We start from the raw sequence: 20,945 nt of genomic DNA on the forward strand, positions 1-20,945 counted from the left end.
CAACCAATCACTACACCGGTTGATTTCACAAATTCAGCAGATGAAGTGATTGCTTGGAAGAAAAACCTGGATACACTCAAGCCCCCCAAACGCACATGACTGGGCACCACTGCTTAACAGGAAGAGCCACCCAGCAACCACAACCTTTTTATTTTTATTAATAAATGAAATACAATAATAAATCTAAAACGTATAGCACGAACGCCATTACCTGTATACGTAGCTTCTTTGACCCCATAAACGAATGCACCAGCGCCGATGAGTAGTTTCATTCCCAGACCAGCTCCCCTCGAGCCAGAGGACATCCTGCTGGCGATGTCCCGCAAGCTTTGCAACAACCTCTGAAAGAACGAAATGCGGTTTCAGTCACCAAACGTCACACATTTAACGTCTGTCCAGTAATTAATGTGATTACAGTTCCTTCCATTTGCATTAATGGGGGAGCAATACTATTTCATTCAAATAAGTGTTCACTGATTCAATAAGAAATTTCAGTTACAAGTGTTAAATCGCGTTGGATAGACAGGGATGGATTTTGTTCCAGCGGGGACATTAACCTGGAACTACAAGGAACACCGGCGTGGACGATTACTCCATCTTGTGGAGATTACGGCTACTGAAGTACGAGTTGGCTAGCCATCTCGAACTTTCTGCTATCCGTCCTCTAACGTTGACCATGACATGTTTAATTATATTATTACATTTAGAGTAAAATTTAGAGTAAAATGTAGGTCAACATCAAGGTCAGACAGACAATTTAAGGGCCCTGGGTATGCCAATACAGCAAGCTAATTATAACAACATGCTGTCACTGAAATGCGCCTGTTAGCTATTGTGCGTTTTAATCAGATAGCTAGTTAAACACACGTTCCCAGTCACTATAATATTAGATACAGCTAAAAGCTGTCAACAACAGTTTACTATGTATAATGTAATTATATAAGTCTACTCTTCACGAATGACTCTCAGATGACACAATGTCAGTTTGCCGGCTAACATTATCTTGCTAAAGCTAGCTATAGCGAAAGAAAGAAATGGTTCTTTGAGAAATAACAGGTTTCCCCAAATTTGAGAACATGCCAGGACAGGTCCATTTATGCACACTCAATGTTTCCAAGAAGACCCCATACTTAACGTAGTATTTTCTATTTAAAAGCCAAGTCAAACACTTACATTGGGCTCCTTATTCGCCATGCTGGTACGTGCAGTAATGGAAAAAAAATCCAAGGTCGTAAAGGACTTCCTGTACCAGATGAAATGCTTTCTGGGACTTGTAGTTTCGACATTTACGATAGCTTTTACGGTTGCTTTCTGTAATATAAATATAAATACTGAAACATTTGTTTGTTAAAAGTGTGTTATGAATTTTATTGGAACCTAAAAGTAAAACATTTCAGTATGTGTTTCATAAGCTGATGAGCAGTGGTTATCAAACTGAATTAGGAGCTAGACTGTGGGAGGAGTTAACACGAGCTGCTAGACACTGTCAAAAATGACATACAATATAGGGGCATTCTGTTATAACAGTGCGAATCTGGACACCCGTTTTGAAACTATGTCTGGGATTTTGCAAGATTTAAAGATTTGTAGATCTCACTGAATGAGGATTTTTTTTATTTGGCTGCTTGAAATCTGGCCTCTTGAGAATGCTCTTCGTCTTGAAAAAAAAACAACAACAACAACAACAACAAAAAAAACATTAAAAGGTCAGAAAATGCCTCAAAATTGTCCTGAAGATTTCACTGCAAAGTGTCAATCAGTCAAGTGTCACTTCTATCCAGCTTTGACAGATGGGACCCCATGTAATTTATATGCTTCAAAAGCATTGCAAAATTAACCCAAAGTTGAATTGGCAAACAAACAGGGCTTGATTTGGGAATTTTGGGGATTTGGGGATTTTTTTTTTCTGAAGTACTAGCTCTTTAAAATGAATTTCTTGGTGATCCCAAACATTGCACATGTATGTGAAGTTGACTTTGCAGCCATCCATTGCCCATTTATGAAGCCTTCAAATAATGTAAATACAGATTACTCATGGCATGGTACTCCCACCAAAACTGTGCATATTCATATTTGCATAAACATAACAAGCAGTGTTATAATATGGTATTTGTTCACACAATGCCAATCCACCAATGTTCATTGCATTTTGCTGCTACAAAATACATACTACTGTGAGTTTCCTTAGAACAATCATCCATCCATCCATCCATCCATCCATTATCTTAACCTGCTTATCCTGAACAGGGTCACAGGGGGGCTGGAGAGAACAACCAATAAACCTTCATAATTTGATATAATACATAATCTCAAGCAATTCTTCTTTGCTGAAAAACAAATAAAAATAAAAAGATAATGATCCTTACTTCTTTGCATGATTATGATATTGATTATATGATATTCTCTGTGGCTGTTGAGGACCCATATGGTAACTGTTTGCTGGGTGTGAATGATCACAGATCATTAGTTACATGACATATATCTTACAATAGCAGATTTGGTTAACTTTAATCCATCAGTAATACCACCTAGTGTCATTACATTTACCATCTATTCTACCATTACTTTACACTTGTCTGGCCAGTGGAGGGTGGGCTACTCCTAGATAGCTGGGTTCCTCCTGAGATTTCTTACCATCTGTGAGTTTCTCCTCAACACCATTTGAATGTTTTTCTCCCCACTGGGGAGTATTTCCCTCTCTCTGCTTCTCTGTAAAGCACATTTGTGAGTCATCTGTAAAAAGTGTCATAGAAAATAAATTCAAATTGAATAGTATAATTTTATAGGTCCACTAGGTGGCAGCACTGGCCCTACAGACAGGTATGGCCACAGCAGTGATTGATTGTAATCACCATAGCTGTGGCCAATTATCTCGTTTTTGGGCTTTTAAAGACCTGGGTTTTTCAGTTGAGAGAGTTTTTGGGGTTAGAGAATTGGGGTTGTATGAGCTTACATTTAGGTGAGTATTATGTGATTTCTTCTGTTTGGGTTGCCAGTTTTGTTTTGTTTTGTTTTGTTTTGTTTTGTTTTATTCACTTTTGACAAATAACAGGCTGTAAGCCAACCCGTCTTGAGTTTCTATGTCTGATCACCATATAAGCAGTGATCACCCCCAGCTCTGCATCACAAGGTTATATATTACATTTATAGCAGACACTAAATGTGTATATGCAATACTTGCTTACCAAATTGTCTCCATCCCATGTATTGTAATGTATAAGTACAGTTAGACCTTATGTTGTACCCTATGCAGCATTGATCTATTGATATACAGTGACTTCAGAAAGTATTCAGATACCATCACTTTTTGCACAATTTGTGTTGTATATTTAAGTTTAAATGGATAAAATCCAGTACTTTGTAGAAGACAATTTGGGAGTAATTTCTGTTTTGAATCTCTATAAGCTTTGCAAACCTGGATTTGGGCAGTTTATTCCATCCTTCCTGGCAGATCCTCTCAGGCTCCATCAGATTGGATGGGAAGCATCTGTAACCTGCCATCTTCAGATCGCTCCACAGTTGTTCTATGGGGTTTAAGTCTGGGCTTTGGCTCAGAGACTTGTCCCAAAGTGTCTTGGCTGTAGGCTTCAGGTCATTGTCATGCTGAAAGGTGAATCATCGCCCCAGTCTGAGGTCACATACTTTTCCCCAAGGGCGTCTCTGTATTTGGGTGCATTCATCCTTCTCTCAATTCTGACCTGTCTCCCTGTCCCTGCCACTGAGAAGCACCCCTATAGCATGATGCTGCCACCACCATGCTTCACCAAAGGGTCTGAATACTTCTATAAATGAGGTTTGTTTTTGAATTTTTGATAAATTTGCATGAAATCTACAATACAATAGTCTGAATACTTTCTGAAGCCACTGTATAAACGTTAAATCAAAGGGCAAATTAGCCTTTTGTATTTGTGGGCAGCCTGTAGCATAGTGGTTAAGGTAGATGACTGGTGGTTCGATCCCCGGTGTAGCCACAATAAAATCTGCACAGCCATTGGGCCCTTGAGCAAGGCCCTTAGTCCTCCCCTGGAGCAATGCAGGGTTGTCTCCTGCTTAGTCTAATCAACTGTACATTGCCCTGGATAAGAGCATCTGCCAAATGCCATTAATGTAATGTATTATTTAAAAACAAAGAAATATGGAGGAAGTACATATACAGTACACTGAGTAGGCATGCTAATCTAGAACTAGTTTATCCTTTTAGCTCATAATCAAAGAAAGTTAGGATATTGAGAAGGGAAACCCGATACCTCAACACTCCGATCCGACTCGGAGGCATTTTACAAAAAGGCACCCGATCATTGATCAATGTTCTCCACATGGATAAATAACATGCAGGTACTCCTTAGATCAACATTCCCCAAACCTATTCCTGGAGATCTACTTGTAGGCTTTCCATTCCACCCCTAAGAAAGCACACCTCATTCAACAGCTAGAGTTGCGATTTGGTAGAATCAGAATCAGGTGTGCCAAAATGAAATGAACCTGCAGGATGGCAGATCTCCAGGAACATGGCTGGGCAGCCCTGCCATAGATACACAAACCTTTATAGCATGCGGCCAGACTCCCATTAGATTTAATGAATAGGATGAGGCTTCATCGCTATTGGCTGGTTTCAGCTGGGGAAAGGTGGCTGAAAGCCATCGACCCCCAGTATGCTTTTGAAGTTGGTGTTGTCACTCGTTTTAAGACTGGGAAACTAAAGCGCTACAAGACTAATGAGACTTGCACAGCGACTCCGATGTGAACAAACTGTACAGGGGCTTGAAACTGAGGGAATTGAACAATATTATCTTTTCTTTTTTAAATGTATTTGATTTGTAATAAAGTGCAATAAAATTAATTCCCACACATTCGATTTACTGCTTCTCCCCTCCACCTTTAACTGGGGAAAAATAGGCACAAATTGCAAAGAAATGCTGCAATTGCCTTTGCAACAAGACCTGCATTACCATGAGATGCAATGATGTAGATGATGGAAAAACTACCTTTCAAGCAAATCTAAGTCGACAGGTAACAAGGTGTAATAAAAAGCATTATATTCCAAGTTAAAGGATTCTTTACTGTTAGAGGAACGGGACAAAAATAACACCTGAACAAGCTTTACAATTCACTAGGTCTAAAGATCCCAATTACTAACACTTGTCTTGGAACATTTGTGAAAATAAATTAAAAACAAAACAAACAGTACCTCTTTGAGCTGGCATTGGTGGCTATGAATATTTTAATTCATACTTACATTCAGTATTAAACACAACCTATTTTACAGTTTAGTTACAGCTAAGGGCAAAAAAACAAACAAAGGAACCAAAAAATAACATCCACAACTTCAAGAACTGGAAGCAAATATTTTAAAAATACAGGCCGACAATGAAGCAGTGTACATTGCAAGCGGAGACTTTGGAGCAAAAGGGGAAATGTACAGTTAAATAATTTACAAGGTAGGATGCAAGGAGCCACAGTGCTCATATATACAAAGTCTTTGTTCACAGAGAGCTGATGAGAACTTCAGAACTTGCCACGAATGGTTTCTTGGCTTCTGGTGTCGTTTTCTTTCGAGTAACTTGGTCGCAGTAACAGAAAAAAATCTACTTTTCATGGATGGTCCTCTCTGACCATATGAAAGTCTTGTAGCTATGAGAGACTTGTTCTTTTCCCCTTAAAAAAAAAAAAAAAAATTAAAATAAAAAAATTATAATAATTGAAATGTGTTCGCTTTCAGACGTAGAACAGTCGTACTCGGGAAGTGCTTACGAGGAGCTCTTCGTCGTAAAACTTGGTCTCTATCACCACATTACCGCTGTAAGGAACGAGAGGGCAACAATTTAAAATTAGTCATACATTCCTGTACATCTCAGAACAGCTTGAACAGAAAAGGCTGTGTTTCAGTGGCATGGTCAGGTCTCGTGCTCCAGCCCTGTCGAGCAGCAGTGCAAGTCATTCAATGACCTGAATGAACCACTGATGCAAAAAAACCACTGAAATCCATCAGACACTACAGCCCCCTACGAGGTCCATGTGTTAGACTGACCAGATGGTAATCCAGCTTTGTGAAACGGGGCCAGCTGTATAACTGCACCGAGTGAAACCCGAAAACCTCACAAACGTGGAACATGGACTGAAGTAAAAAGAGCTGTTCTGTTTACATTTACATTTTAGTCATTTGGCAGACGCTTTTAATCCAAAGCGACTTACAAGTGCATAGGTTCTTCCACAAGTTAAAGCATCTGTTCTGTGTTTTGCTGAGTGCAGTTATCCAGCTAACTCTGTAATCCTGCTTGGTGAAATACCCCTCCTAGGTTTACCGCAGAAGTAAGCAAAGGGGACTCACGTTAAAACGTTTGCGGGCATCATCTGGGACTCTGGAGCCGCCTCTATCAAGGACTGCCATGTGTTTGTGGAGTTGGGAATCACAAAGCCGAACTCAAAGAACCATTCTGCGGGGGGGACAGGACGAAAGAAAACTGATTCATGACAAACTCAGGCAATGCAACAGACGCAGACATACGCCCATATTCAAAACTTTCAATTCAATTCAAATAATTAAATGATTATATTCTTTAATCAAGACTTAAGTAGAATCAAATCCTGCACCCACACTTCTCAGATGAGATTGGACACTGCTGTTCTATATGGACAGACTCGGGTACTCGCGATGCGTTGAATGTGTAAATGGAGGACCATGTATATTGGATATGCACAAATCCAATCAGTCAGCTCAAACAGATGAGTGTAAAAGGAGTGTAACATGTTGTTTATGGGATAGTTGGTTATAGTTTTTGGTTATGGGAGTGACCGAGGCGGGGTGGAGAAAAAATAAAAAATTATCTGTAAAGGGCTGAACATATCCAATTCCCACCCTAATTTTGGATATCCAATTATCCATTTTGCAGGCGCAGCCGTGCTCTGGCGTGAGCCCTTGCTGCCGATTCAGGAGAGTGTAGACATTTGTTGTTCTTCTCCAAAGCACCTGGTGTCACCAGCCTGCTGCTTTTCACACCACACCCCACAGCTCAGCTCACAGAGTGGAGTCAGAGGAAGACCTTTCACATGCTGCTTTGGCATGCACCTGATCAGCCAGTGGGGGTCGCTAGAGAGCAATGAGCTGCAGACACCCAACCATTTTTGGATTTAAAAAAATAATAATTTCCTCCCACATTCCATCTAGTCATTGTTCTAGAACTCCATTCCTTTCAGTTATCAGTAGTGAATGTTCAGCACTAGAATGTTCCATGAAGATCATCTCACACCGTAGTTAAAAAAAGAAAAGACAAGTTGAAAGGCCAAGTGGGGAAGCGGTACCTTCTAGACACTGGCCCTTGAAAAAAACCTTTTGTTCAAGTCTGAACTTTTCCAGCTTTTCCATGGAGGAGAAATTCAGCTCTCGGGACACGGCTTTGCACTTCAAGATCTTTTTGGGAACGCGAGCTGCAAAAACAGAACAGTCAGTCAAACCAGGTCACTTCGGGGTGAACACACACAGCCACACACACAAGTACAGTCCTGAACAAGAATGAACATTCAGTTAACAACCTGCCTGTTACTCCATCCAGTCATACAAATCTAACAAGCAGGAGTCAAAACATGCACCCATTATTTCTCCACAATTTACAATGCCGACATACATAGCCTAAATTCACATTCTTTACACACATTGTGACATCACAGTTTCACACAATCCCCACTCAAGGTAATTCAACAGAGCCCTTACAATACAATCACTCCCAAGCAACACAGCTCAAACGCAATTCCTGGAATACTAAATGGGGGCACAAATAGAATTTTGATGAAAAATGCTGATGAGTAAGTGCTGTTTGAATCGTGGCTTTCAGACGTCTCATTTTCTCCGAGAACAGCAGCAACGCGTCATCACCCTGCCGTCACTGTAGACGGCCGCAGAAATGAAAATCATAATGGGTTTTCACTGTAATCATAATAGACCAGCGTAATAGCCAAGGGTGCAGATTACAGCTAGAGTTCATTGTACACTACACATAATCCTTTGTCCAAATCAGAAATTAAAAAAATCGAGGCGTATTTCAAGGTCTGTACTTTGACGCGTAAAAACAAGCCCTGACGTGGTGACGTTTGATTGGCCCACAGAAAGGCAAGCCTAAAGAATAATTGAAAAGAGACGCACGCATGTACGTACACAATGACAGGGCTGCTAAATTAGGCCAGGAAGACTCATCTGGATAATTAAAAGCAGTCGGATTGCATGGCAAGACAACAGGTGATGCAACCATTAGGACATGGCTGACTTGGTCCAATTAGACTAAGGCCCTGCAAATCCTTTCAGCTCATGTTTAGTAGAGCTTCTCATTGCTTCTACACTAGAGGAGTAACAGACTTTACATTTACAACACTCCCTATTAAAACAGACATGCAATGACGCACTGAATACCATAAGACACATAATAAATGAAATTAAATAAGTAAAAATACTGTATTTCATAACATATTAGGAGTTAAACCCAGGGGAGGGTTTTTTCTCCTCTTTAAGGATTTGTATTTACAGCAGGGTGGATAATTTCAGATTTTTCCAACACGGTACAATAGCGTATATACCTCTTAACGCTTCCAATTAACAGAGAGCTCCAGAAGTCATGGGACAAAGACACCTTATTTTAGATGTTTAATCAAACAATTCACATGCGGTTAAAGTGCAGACTTTCAGCTTTTATCACAGGGTAATTTAATCAATTTTGGTCGCACTATGTAGAAATTAAAGCACTTTATACACATAGTCCCCCCCCATTTCAGGGTTAGGGTCGTGGCTTTTTGGAGCTCACTGTAGAAACACAGCCCTGGAACAGGATGGTGCTCCAGGTCAGGAGGAGGGTTCAGGTGCGAGTGGGTCAGTTACCTTCATGTTCCACCCCAGGTAGAGAGAGGTCTTCCGTGCCCTGCCAGAGAACCTTCCCGGACTCTGCGTCCCGTAAATTCATCCAATTCCTGATTTGCTGTGATTAAGGGAAATCGATTCCTGAGCAGAGGAACAAGCTCGCTGAGCCTGCTCAAATGCCACACACACACACACACACACACACACACACACACACACACACACACACACACACACACACACACACACACACACACACACACACACACACACACACACACACACACACACACAGCGAGGAGCAGCACATTCAGGGCACTTTAAATTCTAAGGTGCTGAGTAAAGGCATTGGCGGATCAATCCAAGCTTAAGGCTACCCTCCCGCCGAGAGTGGATACAAGTGGCACAAGGCAATAAGATTCAGATGCATGACAATTTTACTGTATCCATATTCAGGTACACTTCTCTTTGATGTAAAATTACTCAGCATTTAAATCTTTATGTCATGCTTGGATACTTTCGTACCACTCAAGTAAACCCCTCTCTCCCTCTCCCTCAACCTGTAAACATTAAACATTAAACTTAGAAGTCTCACTTCTAAGCATGATGAAATGAAATTTACATCAGATATAAAAGCTGAACTTCTTACTCAATGATTGCTCCTAAAAATATAAAATGGCAACATTCAGAACAGGGCCCTGGGGAACTGGGATACAGTGTCCTTTTGGGACCTTCTCTGCACCGTGTAGCACGCAGGACTTCTGTAGCAGCTTTTGCACTCGACCACCGATAGGACAGATTCAGCTATAAAAACAGAACGCTAGTGGCACCCAGAGACACTTCATGACCGAAAAGCATAATTTCCAGATCAACCAGGAAACTAATGGCCTCCCTGTAGGAGAGCCCCACAAGCACAATCCAGCATGGCTGGTAGGAGGGCAAAAGAGGAGACAAAAGAGGAGAACAAAAGTTGGTGACAACACCAGGTACCGCGTGTCAGCAACACCTGAAGGCCGGGCTTCCCGCCATCTGTCCTCTGTACGGCCCCCGCGCACAACAGAGAGCAAGCTGCCCTACACCCCCCCTCCATACTACAGAGCCTGCTGTTTCTGAAGGAACGGCCCCACGTCTCAACAGCCGCTTTCTGTTGCCTGAGAAGCCCTGCTCTGTTCAGCTTCCGCTGACCTCAACACACAAATACACGGTTTGTGTGAATGCAGACAAATCAGCGCGGTTCTGCGAGCACAGGGGTTAGCATTAGCCCAAGTCGCTTCTAACAGATACCCTGTATCGAAGCACAGCCAAGGTAGCACTCCCACAGACTAATAATAAAACACTCAAGGCTAAGAAAGCAACAATGTCAGCGATAAGAAAACAGTCATGTTTTCAATATACTGTATGTACGCACACTTAACTCGTGCTCTGACACAAGAGTAATGTGTACTGATGAAAACCTATGGGACAACTATTGTTTTGGCGTTATATCTATTATGCAACACTCTGCACCTTACGACAAGAAGTTTTCTGGAGTGCTTATTTATTTTGTCATGTGTTTAATGCTGCCAATATATTGTGCAGTACTACATTTCCCACAATGGAGTGTGAACGCCTTCATATTACAAAAGCTTCAGAAGACCTGACAGGATCCCTAACAGGGGAACTGAGGACACGGGACACAAGTGCGATTCACCAAGAAACAGATTTGCATTCAAGTCAAATCTTACCCCAGTTCAGGAGTCCCCTCCCAGCCAGCCAGCCAGCCAGCCAGCTCCAGTAGCAATAAGGACAGGCAAGGGGCAGAGAAAAGCATGCAAGCCTTTTTTTATTTTTTATATTAAGGTACTGAAATCCAGAACCATTATGGCACTGGGACTGGCACCTGCTGGACCAAATTTCAGTGCCACACTAGCCAACATTACACTGCTAAAAGCAAAACGGGATGAATAAGTATAATTTAAAGAAGTATCATTTTATTTTTAAAGTATGGTTTCACCGCACCTATACCCCAGCATAATCCACTATGAGCTAAAAGGACAAACTGATCCTAGATCAGCCATCTTATTCAGATGCTTCAAGAATACAGGCTCCAAGAGCTCTTTTCTCTTGTGGGAACAGTGCTGCTCGGCTCTCCCTGCTTGGCACTAGTCATTCACTCTGATTGCTCCATATTCTAACCAAGCATCTCAAACCTAGATGAACTCCCACTTCAGTCCTAATGCCAACTGTGCTTCAAACTCTATTCTAATTTACAATCAGGCAGTTATTCCCTCCCTCTCAAGATAATTCATCATCACCATCATAATCATCATAACAATTGCTTCCAGCTCTTTGGATCCTGAACTAAGACCAGCTAAACCAATTGTTTCCATCACTTCATTCCCAAACGAAGCTCCTACAAATCAGTGGTTGAGCACGATGGTATCATTTTATTAATCTCTTCGGCCCTCCATTAAAAAAAAAATGTTTGGTTTGGTTGCTTGGTACTAGAAAGCAATGGGTAGCAACAGGTCATATAATATATATACAGTGGTGTGAAAAAGTGTTTGCCCCCTTCCTGATTTTATTTATTTATTTTTTTTATTTTTTTTGCATGTTTGTCACTTAAATGTTTCAGATCAAACAAATTTAAATATTAGCCAAAGACAACACAAGTAAACACAAAATGCAGTTTTTAAATGAAGGTTTTTATTATTAAGGGAGAAAAAAAATCCAAACCTACATGGCCCTGTGTGAAAAAGTGATTGCCCCATAAACCTAATAACTGGTTGGGCCACCCTTAGCAGCAACAACTGCAATCAAGCATTTGCGATACCTTGCAATGAGTCTCTTACAGCGCAGTGGAGGAATTTTGGCCCACTCATCTTTGCAGAATTGTTGTAATTCAGCCACATTGGAGGGTTTGAGCATGAACCGCCTTTTTAAGGTCATGCCACAGCATCTCAATAGGATTCAGGTCAGGACTTTGACTAGGCCACTCCAAAATCTTCATTTTGTTTTTCTTCAGCCATTCAGAGGTGGACTTGCTGGTGTGTTTTGGATCATTGTCCTGCTGCAGAACCCAAGTTCATTTCAGCTTCAGGTCACGAACAGATGGCCGGACATTCTCCTTCAGGATTTTTTGGTAGACAGCAGAATTCATGGTTCCATTTATCACAGCAAGTCTTCCAGGTCCTGAAGCAGCAAAACAGCCCCAGACCATCACACTACCACCACCATATTTTACTGTTGGTATGATGTTCTTTTTCTGAAATGCGGTGTTACTTTTACGCCAGATGTAATGGGACACACACCTTCCAAAAAGTTCAACTTTTGTCTCGTCAGACCACAGAGTATTTTCCCAAAAGTCTTGGGGAACATCAAGATGTTTCATGGCAAAATTGAGACAAGCCTTAATGTTCTTTTTGCTCAGCAGTGGTTTTCGTCTTGGAACTCTGCCATGCAGGCCATTTTTGCCCAGTCTCTTTCTTATGGCGGAGTCATGAACCCTGACCTTAACTGAGGCAAGTGAGGCCTGCAGTTCTTTGGATGTTGTTGTGGGGTCTTTTGTGACCTCTTGGATGAGTCGTCGCTGAGCTCTTGGGGTAATTTGTGGATAATGGCTCTCACTGTGGTTCGCTGGAGTCCCAAAGCTTTAGAAATGGCTTTATAACCTTTTCCAGACTGATAGATCTCAATTACTTTCTTTTTCATTTGTTCCTGAATTTCTTTAGATCTTGGCATGATGTCTAGCTTTTGAGGATCATTTGGTCTACTTCACTTTGTCAGGCAGGTCCTATTTAAGTGATTTCTTGATTGAGAACAGGTATGGCAGCAATCAGGCCTGGGTGTGGCTAGAGAAATTGAACTCAGGTTTGATAAACCACAGTTAAGTTATGTTTTAACAGGGGGGGGGGGGGGCAATCACTTTTTCACACAGGGCCATGTATGTTTCGATTTTTTTTCTCCCTTAATAATAAAAACCTTCATTTAAAAACTGCATTTTGTGTTTACTTGTGTTGTCTTTGACTAATATTTAAATTTGTTTGATTTAAGTGCGACAAACATGAAAATCAGGAAGGGGGCAAACACTTTTTCACACCACTGTATATACTAAAATTTATGTATGGTGTTATTCCCTTTAACAGCTTCCCCAGGGACAGATATTATTTATTTAGTGAACAACATGTAGTTTACCCTACTTTTGTATTTTTTCCCTCCCCAATTTATTCAGGAGCTGAGGGGGTTACAGATGGAGAAAATTGGAAGAGTGCTAGTCTCTCCTCATAGCTTCAATGTACACCAGGGATCAGCAACTCGCGGTCCTCCAGGGCCAAGAACTGCTGGTTTTCCACCCTCCATTTACCTGGGAGTCAGGTGTGAAGACAGCCTGGCCAAACCATAGCACTAATTACCCTGGAGAAAAGAAGCCCAGAGCTGGATTTGGATTCGAGGGCCAGAGCTGATGATCCCTGATGTACACATTCATTTACACAGCTGCACGTCTACTGAAGGAAGTCGAGCCAAGTGTCTAGGTCAAGGTACAATGGCAACGCCCCATCTGATAATTGAACGTGCAACCACAAATTTTAAAAGACATTCACTGAAATATTATGGAACCCAAATCAGACCCATCCCTACTTCTTAACCCTTCCAGAATATTCTGTGCCCCTGAGTTCTCAGCCACCTTAATTGGGTAGGATTAGCCAGCTAATAGCAATTAGAGAAGTATCCAGCATATGCTCCCTGGTGCATTCTGTCCACCATGTAGTCTAGACGACTAATCATCGAAACAAAATGTAATGACAAATGCTCATATTGGAAGGCTCATGGTTCTCATTGATAAAGATAGCCCTGCAGGAATATACTATACTTACAAGAGTACAATTCTCAGAGAACAACGCTTTGCTTGAATCTTAAATCTTAAATAATGCAGTTATACAAGTCCACATGTAGGTCTCAGGCAGTCTCTGTAGCAGGAATAAAAACAGCCGATTTAAGACTGCAGAAAGTCATAGATTATATTCAAATTATAGAAAAAAAAAAAAGTCTGTTCATGTGCCAACTAATAAAAACTATCCATTAATAAAAAAAACTAGCTTAGCACATGCTCGCTAACATCTACCAGTGTAACGCAGTGTCTGCAACTGCGAAAAACCTTGGCGGAGTGGTTGCCTCCCAAGAAGTCTGGTTTCTGAGTTTTTGAGACCCTCTTCTCGAGTTCCTGTGTTCTCCCCATGTTTGCGTGGGTTTCTCATGGGTTACTAATATTTCTGGCCACAGACCAAAGACATGTAGTCTCCAGGGCTCACTTGCAAAAGAGAAGTCAATCTCTATGAGACTACCTGTAATAATCACACCTGCACGCCAGACACCAATTTCCCCACTAAGTTACAACAGCAAATATGAATGTGACATGCTGCACTGAGAGATACTGAAGTCATCCCAAACTATTTCACTCACTAGGCTCGGTTTTCAATATTCCACTTGGGATTTGTGGTGACAGATGTCAGTAGGATCACACCTGCTGATGAACAGGAGGGGGGGGGGGGGTAGCCATGGGGGGGGTATGGGGGTATGGGGGGGCTTTGGCTGACAGACTCAGAGACCATCGCCTTAATTAGCCCACAGAGTATGGTCGCTCTGAGCCGAAGCCATGTTTTGCACATACATTTTTAAAAAGGCTGCCCATTGTTCAGGAAACCAGGCATCCTTGGTCACAAAGGCCATCTCTCCATCTCTGCAATGAACCTTCCAAGTGCAGTCTTCCCATTTGAAACAGACTAAATCTAAATGTTTCAGGATATTTTAAAGCATACTTTAAAAAGCATACTCATGTCATTTTAGTGCACATTAAACTAAAATGCCACAATAGCTTAACATGTTATTCATTTTTTATTTCACATTTCCATCACAGCACGGAGTACCTATCAGATATTATAGCAGTGCCAATCGATGAAATGTCATATAATATATCCCAAGCAAGAAGCCAAAAACGGGCTACGGTTTTGAAGCTCGCTCCCTGGTCTTCTTGAGAGACGATGCTCACTAGCACCAGTGCTGTTGGCTCCAGTACACAGTAGGTCTTTCAGCCACCTATTTCAATAAAAGTCAAAGGTACCAATATAGTGAAAACCCATTGGGAAAGGCTAGGAAAAGTGACAAGAGAAATAAACAAATTAGGCAAATAGAATGTCCTTGCTCCTTCAAACGCCAGTTTGAAACCACGGCAGTTAGACATGGCAGATGGGGAGCAGTGGATCCACAGGTTGATCATTTAGACGTCACACTCTCAGAAGAAATACTTCCGCAAAGGATGTGCTAAGGAAAGAGTTCCTAACTTCTACTTCTAGCTCCTAGAAGGAACATTTAAGGGGTTGGAATGTCCTTAAAGGTGGTGGACCTCAATCGATTTCCAGGTCAGAAGCAATAAAAGAAAAAAGGGGAGAAAAATAAGCGATTGGAATGAGCCCATTGTATCTCATGTGCTTAATGGATAAACCTAAACCCAGACTTCATGACTATATACAGTAAGGGGTCCCCCCGGCTCCAATCATGTACATGGTGGCAGGAAAACTGTATTTCTGCAGTTTCAAAATGGTTCTCTCAAGCCCATGGAAATTCACTGGTTGATGTCACAGGCACACGGTTCATATTTTATCCCCCAAAGTCAATGGTCCCAAGGAACTCCATAACAGGCACTGTGTTACATTTAACAAACATCAAGCCTTAAACCTCAAGACATAATATTATCAGAAGGCAAAGGTAAAACCTAAAAGGTAAAACCTAAAAGGTAAAACCTAAAAGGTAAAACCTAAAAGCTTCATTTACTGATTAGTGGATAAAAACTACAGGGAATAAATGTTTTTCATGACATGTTTGGCCACGAAAGAAGCCTTTAGAACACAGATTAAGGTCAAAGTTCAGGCAGTTTCAACTGGCCAGGGTTTGGCTCAGCTCTCCTAGCATGTAGGGCTATTCCAAGGGTTGCCGAGAGGTCACAATGACGCAATTTTGGACAGCTCTTCCGAACTGAAGCAAATGTGTAATGACTGCATCCTACGGTGGTAAAAAAAACAAATCCTCAAACTAGAGTTTTACAAACACTCCTACAATCAGAAAACCGTAAAGCAGATTAAAATCGGATTCTCGAGTCCTGTTGTCTGTGCTCCCGCTCCAGCACTGTGCTTCAGAGATCCCGTTTCCAAGGGACAGGAGACAGAGTGACTCTGTTCCACCCAGTGGAGGACTCTCCGCACAGCATACTCACCCCAGGGGCCCCGCCGAGCGGGCGGTCACCAAGGACAGGAGCGCGGCAGACAGAGAGGAGGAGAGACAGACAGAGAGAGAGAGAGAGAGAGAGAGAGAAACAGAAAGAGGGGAAAAAAGAGGGAGAGAAGGATAGTGAAACAAGGAGAGGGAAAGAGGGCAAACAGGAAAGAGGCAGAGGGGAAGAGTGAGAGAGGGAGAGAGCGAGAGAGACTGAGTGCTTTTCCCACCTTCAACCCTTAGAATCATGGGAATACAGAAGGATGCCAGAAATGGTCCCGCACTGCGTTTATGGATTTTTGGTGTCAACAGAATTGGTGTCACCTCTAACAGTGCCCGGGTCCAAAGTTAACATCCACCATCTTGAGTCACTTCACAGTCCACGTAATTAATGTTATTGCATTAAAGTACGTTTTATAAGTAAAACCTATTTTATTTATACAGCACTTTTCAAAACATGGAGTTTACAAAGTGCGTCACATAACAGTGTTACAGGACATGAAATTAACAAGCAGTACAGTCTACGGTATGGACTGTACCTGCCACAAGAGCTAATTAATGAGCATATTTTGCAATGTTTGCAGAACTGTGATTATGATCATGTGACAGTCACCAGTACAGAGGCGTACACCAATACTAACCGACAGCAATGCAATATGGATGCCAGGAAACATTATAATGTTTAACGGCATTCATTGACATTAATATGTAAAAGTAGAACTTAAGTTTTATCTGTACAGAATAATGATTACCACCACCCATGTATTTCACCAGATACAAGCAGATTAAACAATTAACTTTGTATGTATGCACCAAGGTAATTAAAAACAAGCATTACTGTACATCCATCTTTGAGTGTTTTATGGAAACGGCCCTTGTCTACCTACATAATTAAACGCCCTGTCACTTGAAGCTCTATTATGCCTGAAAAAAAAGAAAAATGCTTCAACATAAGTTGGTTCAGCCACACGAGGCCAACACAATTCACCTGACGGAATGCACCAATACAACGTGTACCTGCAACAATAAATAATGGCCATTCTTTAATATTTCCTCAAGCTTTTTTCTTCAGCATTGCTGAAAATGTTTCCAACTAAAATTATTCAGTATTTTTTCAGTATGAGCAAGAACTAACAGGCTGCACCAATTTAATTTAAAACATGGAAGAAATCCAAGGAAAGGAAGTATTTCAGCTGCAGCAACAGGCAAGAAGCAAGCACAATTCTTCAAACAAAATTCAATCTCCAGGGTATAAAACGCTTGCGTACAGTCCAAGTACATTCCTTTCGTGACCCTGGTCATCGGGAGTTTTGAAGGGCAATCCGTTTCTTGCAACTACTTCTGGAACATCGTTACTATGTTTACCTACATTATGTAACGGGCCCATAGCGTGCTCTTGCACAAAAAGGTGAGAAGGCATCTTACTTAACGCGACAATGCGTCACTGTAGCTAAGACACAACCGGAGGCATTAAAATACCACAGGGTAACCGACGGAATTCAGAGTTAATCTTCCAATACAACACGTCCAGTTAAGATGAACTACGGTTGGGCCATGGTCATTCTTGGCGTTTCTGTGTATGCTTCAAATGTCTATATAATAAAAACGTTGCACAGTAATAAAACAGCTTCTACCACCTCACTGCAAGTAGCAAAATAATAATTTCGCATTCGCTCAGAAAGTCACTGAAGTGGACTTTTCACGAGTTGTCCCGAGTGCTGAAATGCACCAGTTTCGCCTTCCAGACCAAGGGCAGCCGTAAAGCAGCAAATCCCTGTCCGTGTAAATCAAGGATTTAAGAATTACCAGCCCAGGAAAAAACTCCCTAGTCTTCTCCAGCAAGGTCATAGACAAAACGAGCAAGGATGGTCCGAGAGACAATATCAACATAGCCATGCTTAGGCTTGACAGATCAAATGTCCAGGAAACGTTATTTGGCTTATTGTAAATCCATATGATAAATCGTCTACGGCATTGCAGGTGTGATTACTCCAGTGCGTGTGCCTGGGACCAATTTTAGGAACAGTACGTTAGCCCGCTTTATATAAACAGCACTCAGTGGGTAAGATGAAGTATGTAATAACTGCACATTTCTCGCAAAACTGTCTGGTCACCTTTTAATTCTCCATTAAAATAACAAAATCGATACACGTAACGCCACTTAATTCCAACAGTAAGATTGAACCAACTCGTAATGACAATCGGCAAACCCCAATGGCAACATTATTATAAACACGAAAGAAAAAAAAGGAATTCGCAAGTAGTTACACCTACATTAAAAAAAGGTTCATTTGCAAATCCTGCAAATAGCATGCTGCACCAATGGCATCACGTTCTTTAACACTACTCACTCATCAGTCAATGCAGCATCTGCAGTAACGACTCAAACTTTTAGCTAACGTCACACGCCTAGTAACGTTATATTTCATCAGCACTGATTCTGTCGAGATCGCTAACTCTAGCCAACTAGTACCGCCATACCGCCACGTACACTCATTATCCCAGGAAATAAATGCTCTATTATTCAGGTTTTGTGATTAATCCATTTGACATTGTCAAATCTGAAAGCAGGCCCCATCTTAAAACAGTTGTTTGCTGTATGAAAAATGGTGGTGTCCCATACAGTAAATTTGATAGTTGGCTAGCTAGCTAGCTAAGGTTTACTAGCTAGCAATGCACTAATCTCAAAAGGTTGGCTAGTTAGCTGCCGAAGTGCACTGCAGAATTGTTTTTGTAACATAACGTTAAGCCAACCTGAGGATCATAGCCAACAATTTTAGCTAGTATGCTAGAAGCACAGTACGTTACGACCAAAAAATACACACAAAAAACTAGCTAGCTAACTAATTAGGGACTTGCTAGGTAAGGTAAGGTAACTAAAGCCATCCATCATGCTAGCAATGTAACAAATTAAGAGACACGGTGCGAAGCTACTTATCCCTCTGGATATCTAGGTAACGTTAGCAAGCTATGCAGTAAGATAAATACTGTTTTCTAGCAGTTAGCTGGACTAGCTAAATTGACATACCGAGGCATGCCTCGGAAGCTTGTAAGCGAATGCATTTGCCTATATTGAATATGATTCAACCTGTAGCTAGCTAATACGATCAGCTCAAACAGCTCGCTAGTTGACAGCTGGTCAAACCCCCATCCATCGCAAAGGATACAATTTAAACCCTTTCAGAATCTCCTTGGCTCTGTCTTCGTTTGAAGACATTATTTCGGAAATCTTCAGCTTTCTTGATTGGGGAAAAAAGCAAACAAAACAATCCGAAATCTTAACCAAAATGATGGCTGGACTTTAAAACGCCTCAGACCCAAACCACAATATGCTAAAGGGTAATTGATGCAGTTTTAATCTCAACACCAATGCTTCTCTTGAGCCTTTAATCAACCTACCCTAAATAGATTTGTTGAGGATTGACAGCACATTCACCCGAACACCTTGCAAAGAAGTGAAGGCCAACACGAAATGAACCAATCAGAGAACATAGACTGGATATCTGGGCGGGAAATGGGCGAGGAGGACGCGTCACCGGTGGCAACCCCCAGCAACGTGACGTCTCCTAGTTACCGCTGTATGGAAGCGTACTGGAGTCAAATGTAGCTCTCACGTTTCGTTTTTTTTCAGCGGTATTTATTATTTTATTTATTTACAGCCAAAGATATAAAAATCCAGTAAATGATCAGTGATTACAGCTGTAAACCCACAGCTAATTGTTTTTATGCCAAATTTTCATTGAACATAAATCAAAATGATGATGTCATCCATCCATCTGACAATTATAACACAGACTCACATAATTACAGCTGTAAAAAAGAAACAAAAAACTTTTTTTTCTAAAGCCTTTAATTTCTTTTAAAAAATCTTGATACTGTATGATTTTTCAAATTAAACAGCAAATAGTAAATAAACATAAAACTATGTTTTCAGAAGTCTTGTACAGATTTTGCGTAGAAAGGTGTTGTGTCGGGTTAGCTTTACCCTCTGTAGCTCTATAAAATGTAATAAAATATACAGTGGGGTGAAAAAACCTGGGCATCCCTGGCTTAAATGTCTGTTACAATGAATCTGTACATGAGGGAAAGCACTTGAACTCTAAATGGTGCAGTGTTAAACATGAGACCTTTCTGCCATTTTTAAAGCAAGATTTTTTAATTTTTTACTGTTGAAAAGGAACAAAAAAGGAAAAGTTATTATTCTTTGTTACTTCAAAAGATGATTACTAAGGCCCAGACCCAGGTGATTTACTTATTAGGGCTTCAATGAGTCAGGTGAATATAATTCCAGGGCTGAACTTTTTATTCTAAAGTAACTCCATGACTTCTAAAGTATCCAACTGTAGTGGCTGTTCTGTCTGGTGTTAACAATCATGGGTTCAAAGATGTAAGAATGAAGATGGTTAAAAAAAACTCTCAACGCTTCAAACTGCTCCAGACTTGAATATTATTGAAAATCTGTGGAGAGATCTCAAACATGCCTAACAGCAAGGAGGCCGAAGAACATTTCTGAGCTAGAAAGAATGGGGGGAAAAAAATCCAAAATCGAGAATTGAAAGACTCTTAGCTCGCAACCGGAAGCGTTTGCAAGCTGCTATTGTTAACCGAGGAGAAGTTACAAAGTACTAGGGCCTTTTTCTTTCTTTAATTATTTTAAGAAATGTGTCATGTTTAAACGTATACCATTTAGAGGTCAGGTTCGTTTCTGTTCACCGAGATATTAATTGCAAAAGGCTTTTTGAACAGGGGTGCCAAAATTACCCCAGAGTTCTTTGTGGATGATTCTGGTGGCACTTTCTCACACAGGTGTCAAACCTTTACTTACCTCAGGCTCTAAAATGAGATGTTTCTCATAGAA

General features: G+C 41.1%; 2 protein-coding genes across 5 annotated transcripts in view; both read right to left on the bottom strand.

Annotated features, from left to right (window-relative positions):
• Positions 1-1,296, bottom strand: part of phb2b (prohibitin 2b) — a 37,053-nt gene extending 35,757 nt beyond the window's left edge. For all 3 annotated transcript variants that reach the window (XM_061240312.1, XM_061240314.1, XM_061240315.1), the window contains exons 1-2: positions 1,174-1,296; positions 212-341 (exon numbers count right to left, since the gene is read on the bottom strand). In XM_061240312.1, the coding sequence (XP_061096296.1) occupies positions 212-341; positions 1,174-1,194 (151 nt within the window). In that variant the 5' untranslated portion in view covers positions 1,195-1,296. The remainder of the gene's footprint in view (positions 1-211; positions 342-1,173) is intronic.
• Positions 1,297-5,203: 3,907 nt separating this feature from the next.
• Positions 5,204-19,493, bottom strand: pde6d (phosphodiesterase 6D, cGMP-specific, rod, delta). Of its 2 annotated transcripts, XM_061240112.1 has the most exons (6): positions 19,255-19,493; positions 8,864-8,952; positions 7,300-7,425; positions 6,329-6,434; positions 5,752-5,797; positions 5,204-5,655 (listed from the first exon to the last, which is right to left on the bottom strand). In XM_061240112.1, the coding sequence occupies exons 1-6, from the start codon at positions 19,302-19,304 to the stop codon at positions 5,632-5,634; spliced, it is 441 nt and encodes a 146-aa protein (XP_061096096.1). In that variant the 5' UTR covers positions 19,305-19,493; the 3' UTR covers positions 5,204-5,631. The 2 variants fall into 2 exon arrangements, with proteins under 2 accessions (XP_061096096.1, XP_061096095.1); XM_061240111.1 differs by having other exon boundaries at positions 5,204-5,797.
• Positions 19,494-20,945: the final 1,452 nt, after the last annotated feature.

Source organism: Conger conger, chromosome 4 (assembly GCF_963514075.1).
Source record: "Conger conger chromosome 4, fConCon1.1, whole genome shotgun sequence".
NCBI lineage: Eukaryota > Metazoa > Chordata > Actinopteri > Anguilliformes > Congridae > Conger > Conger conger.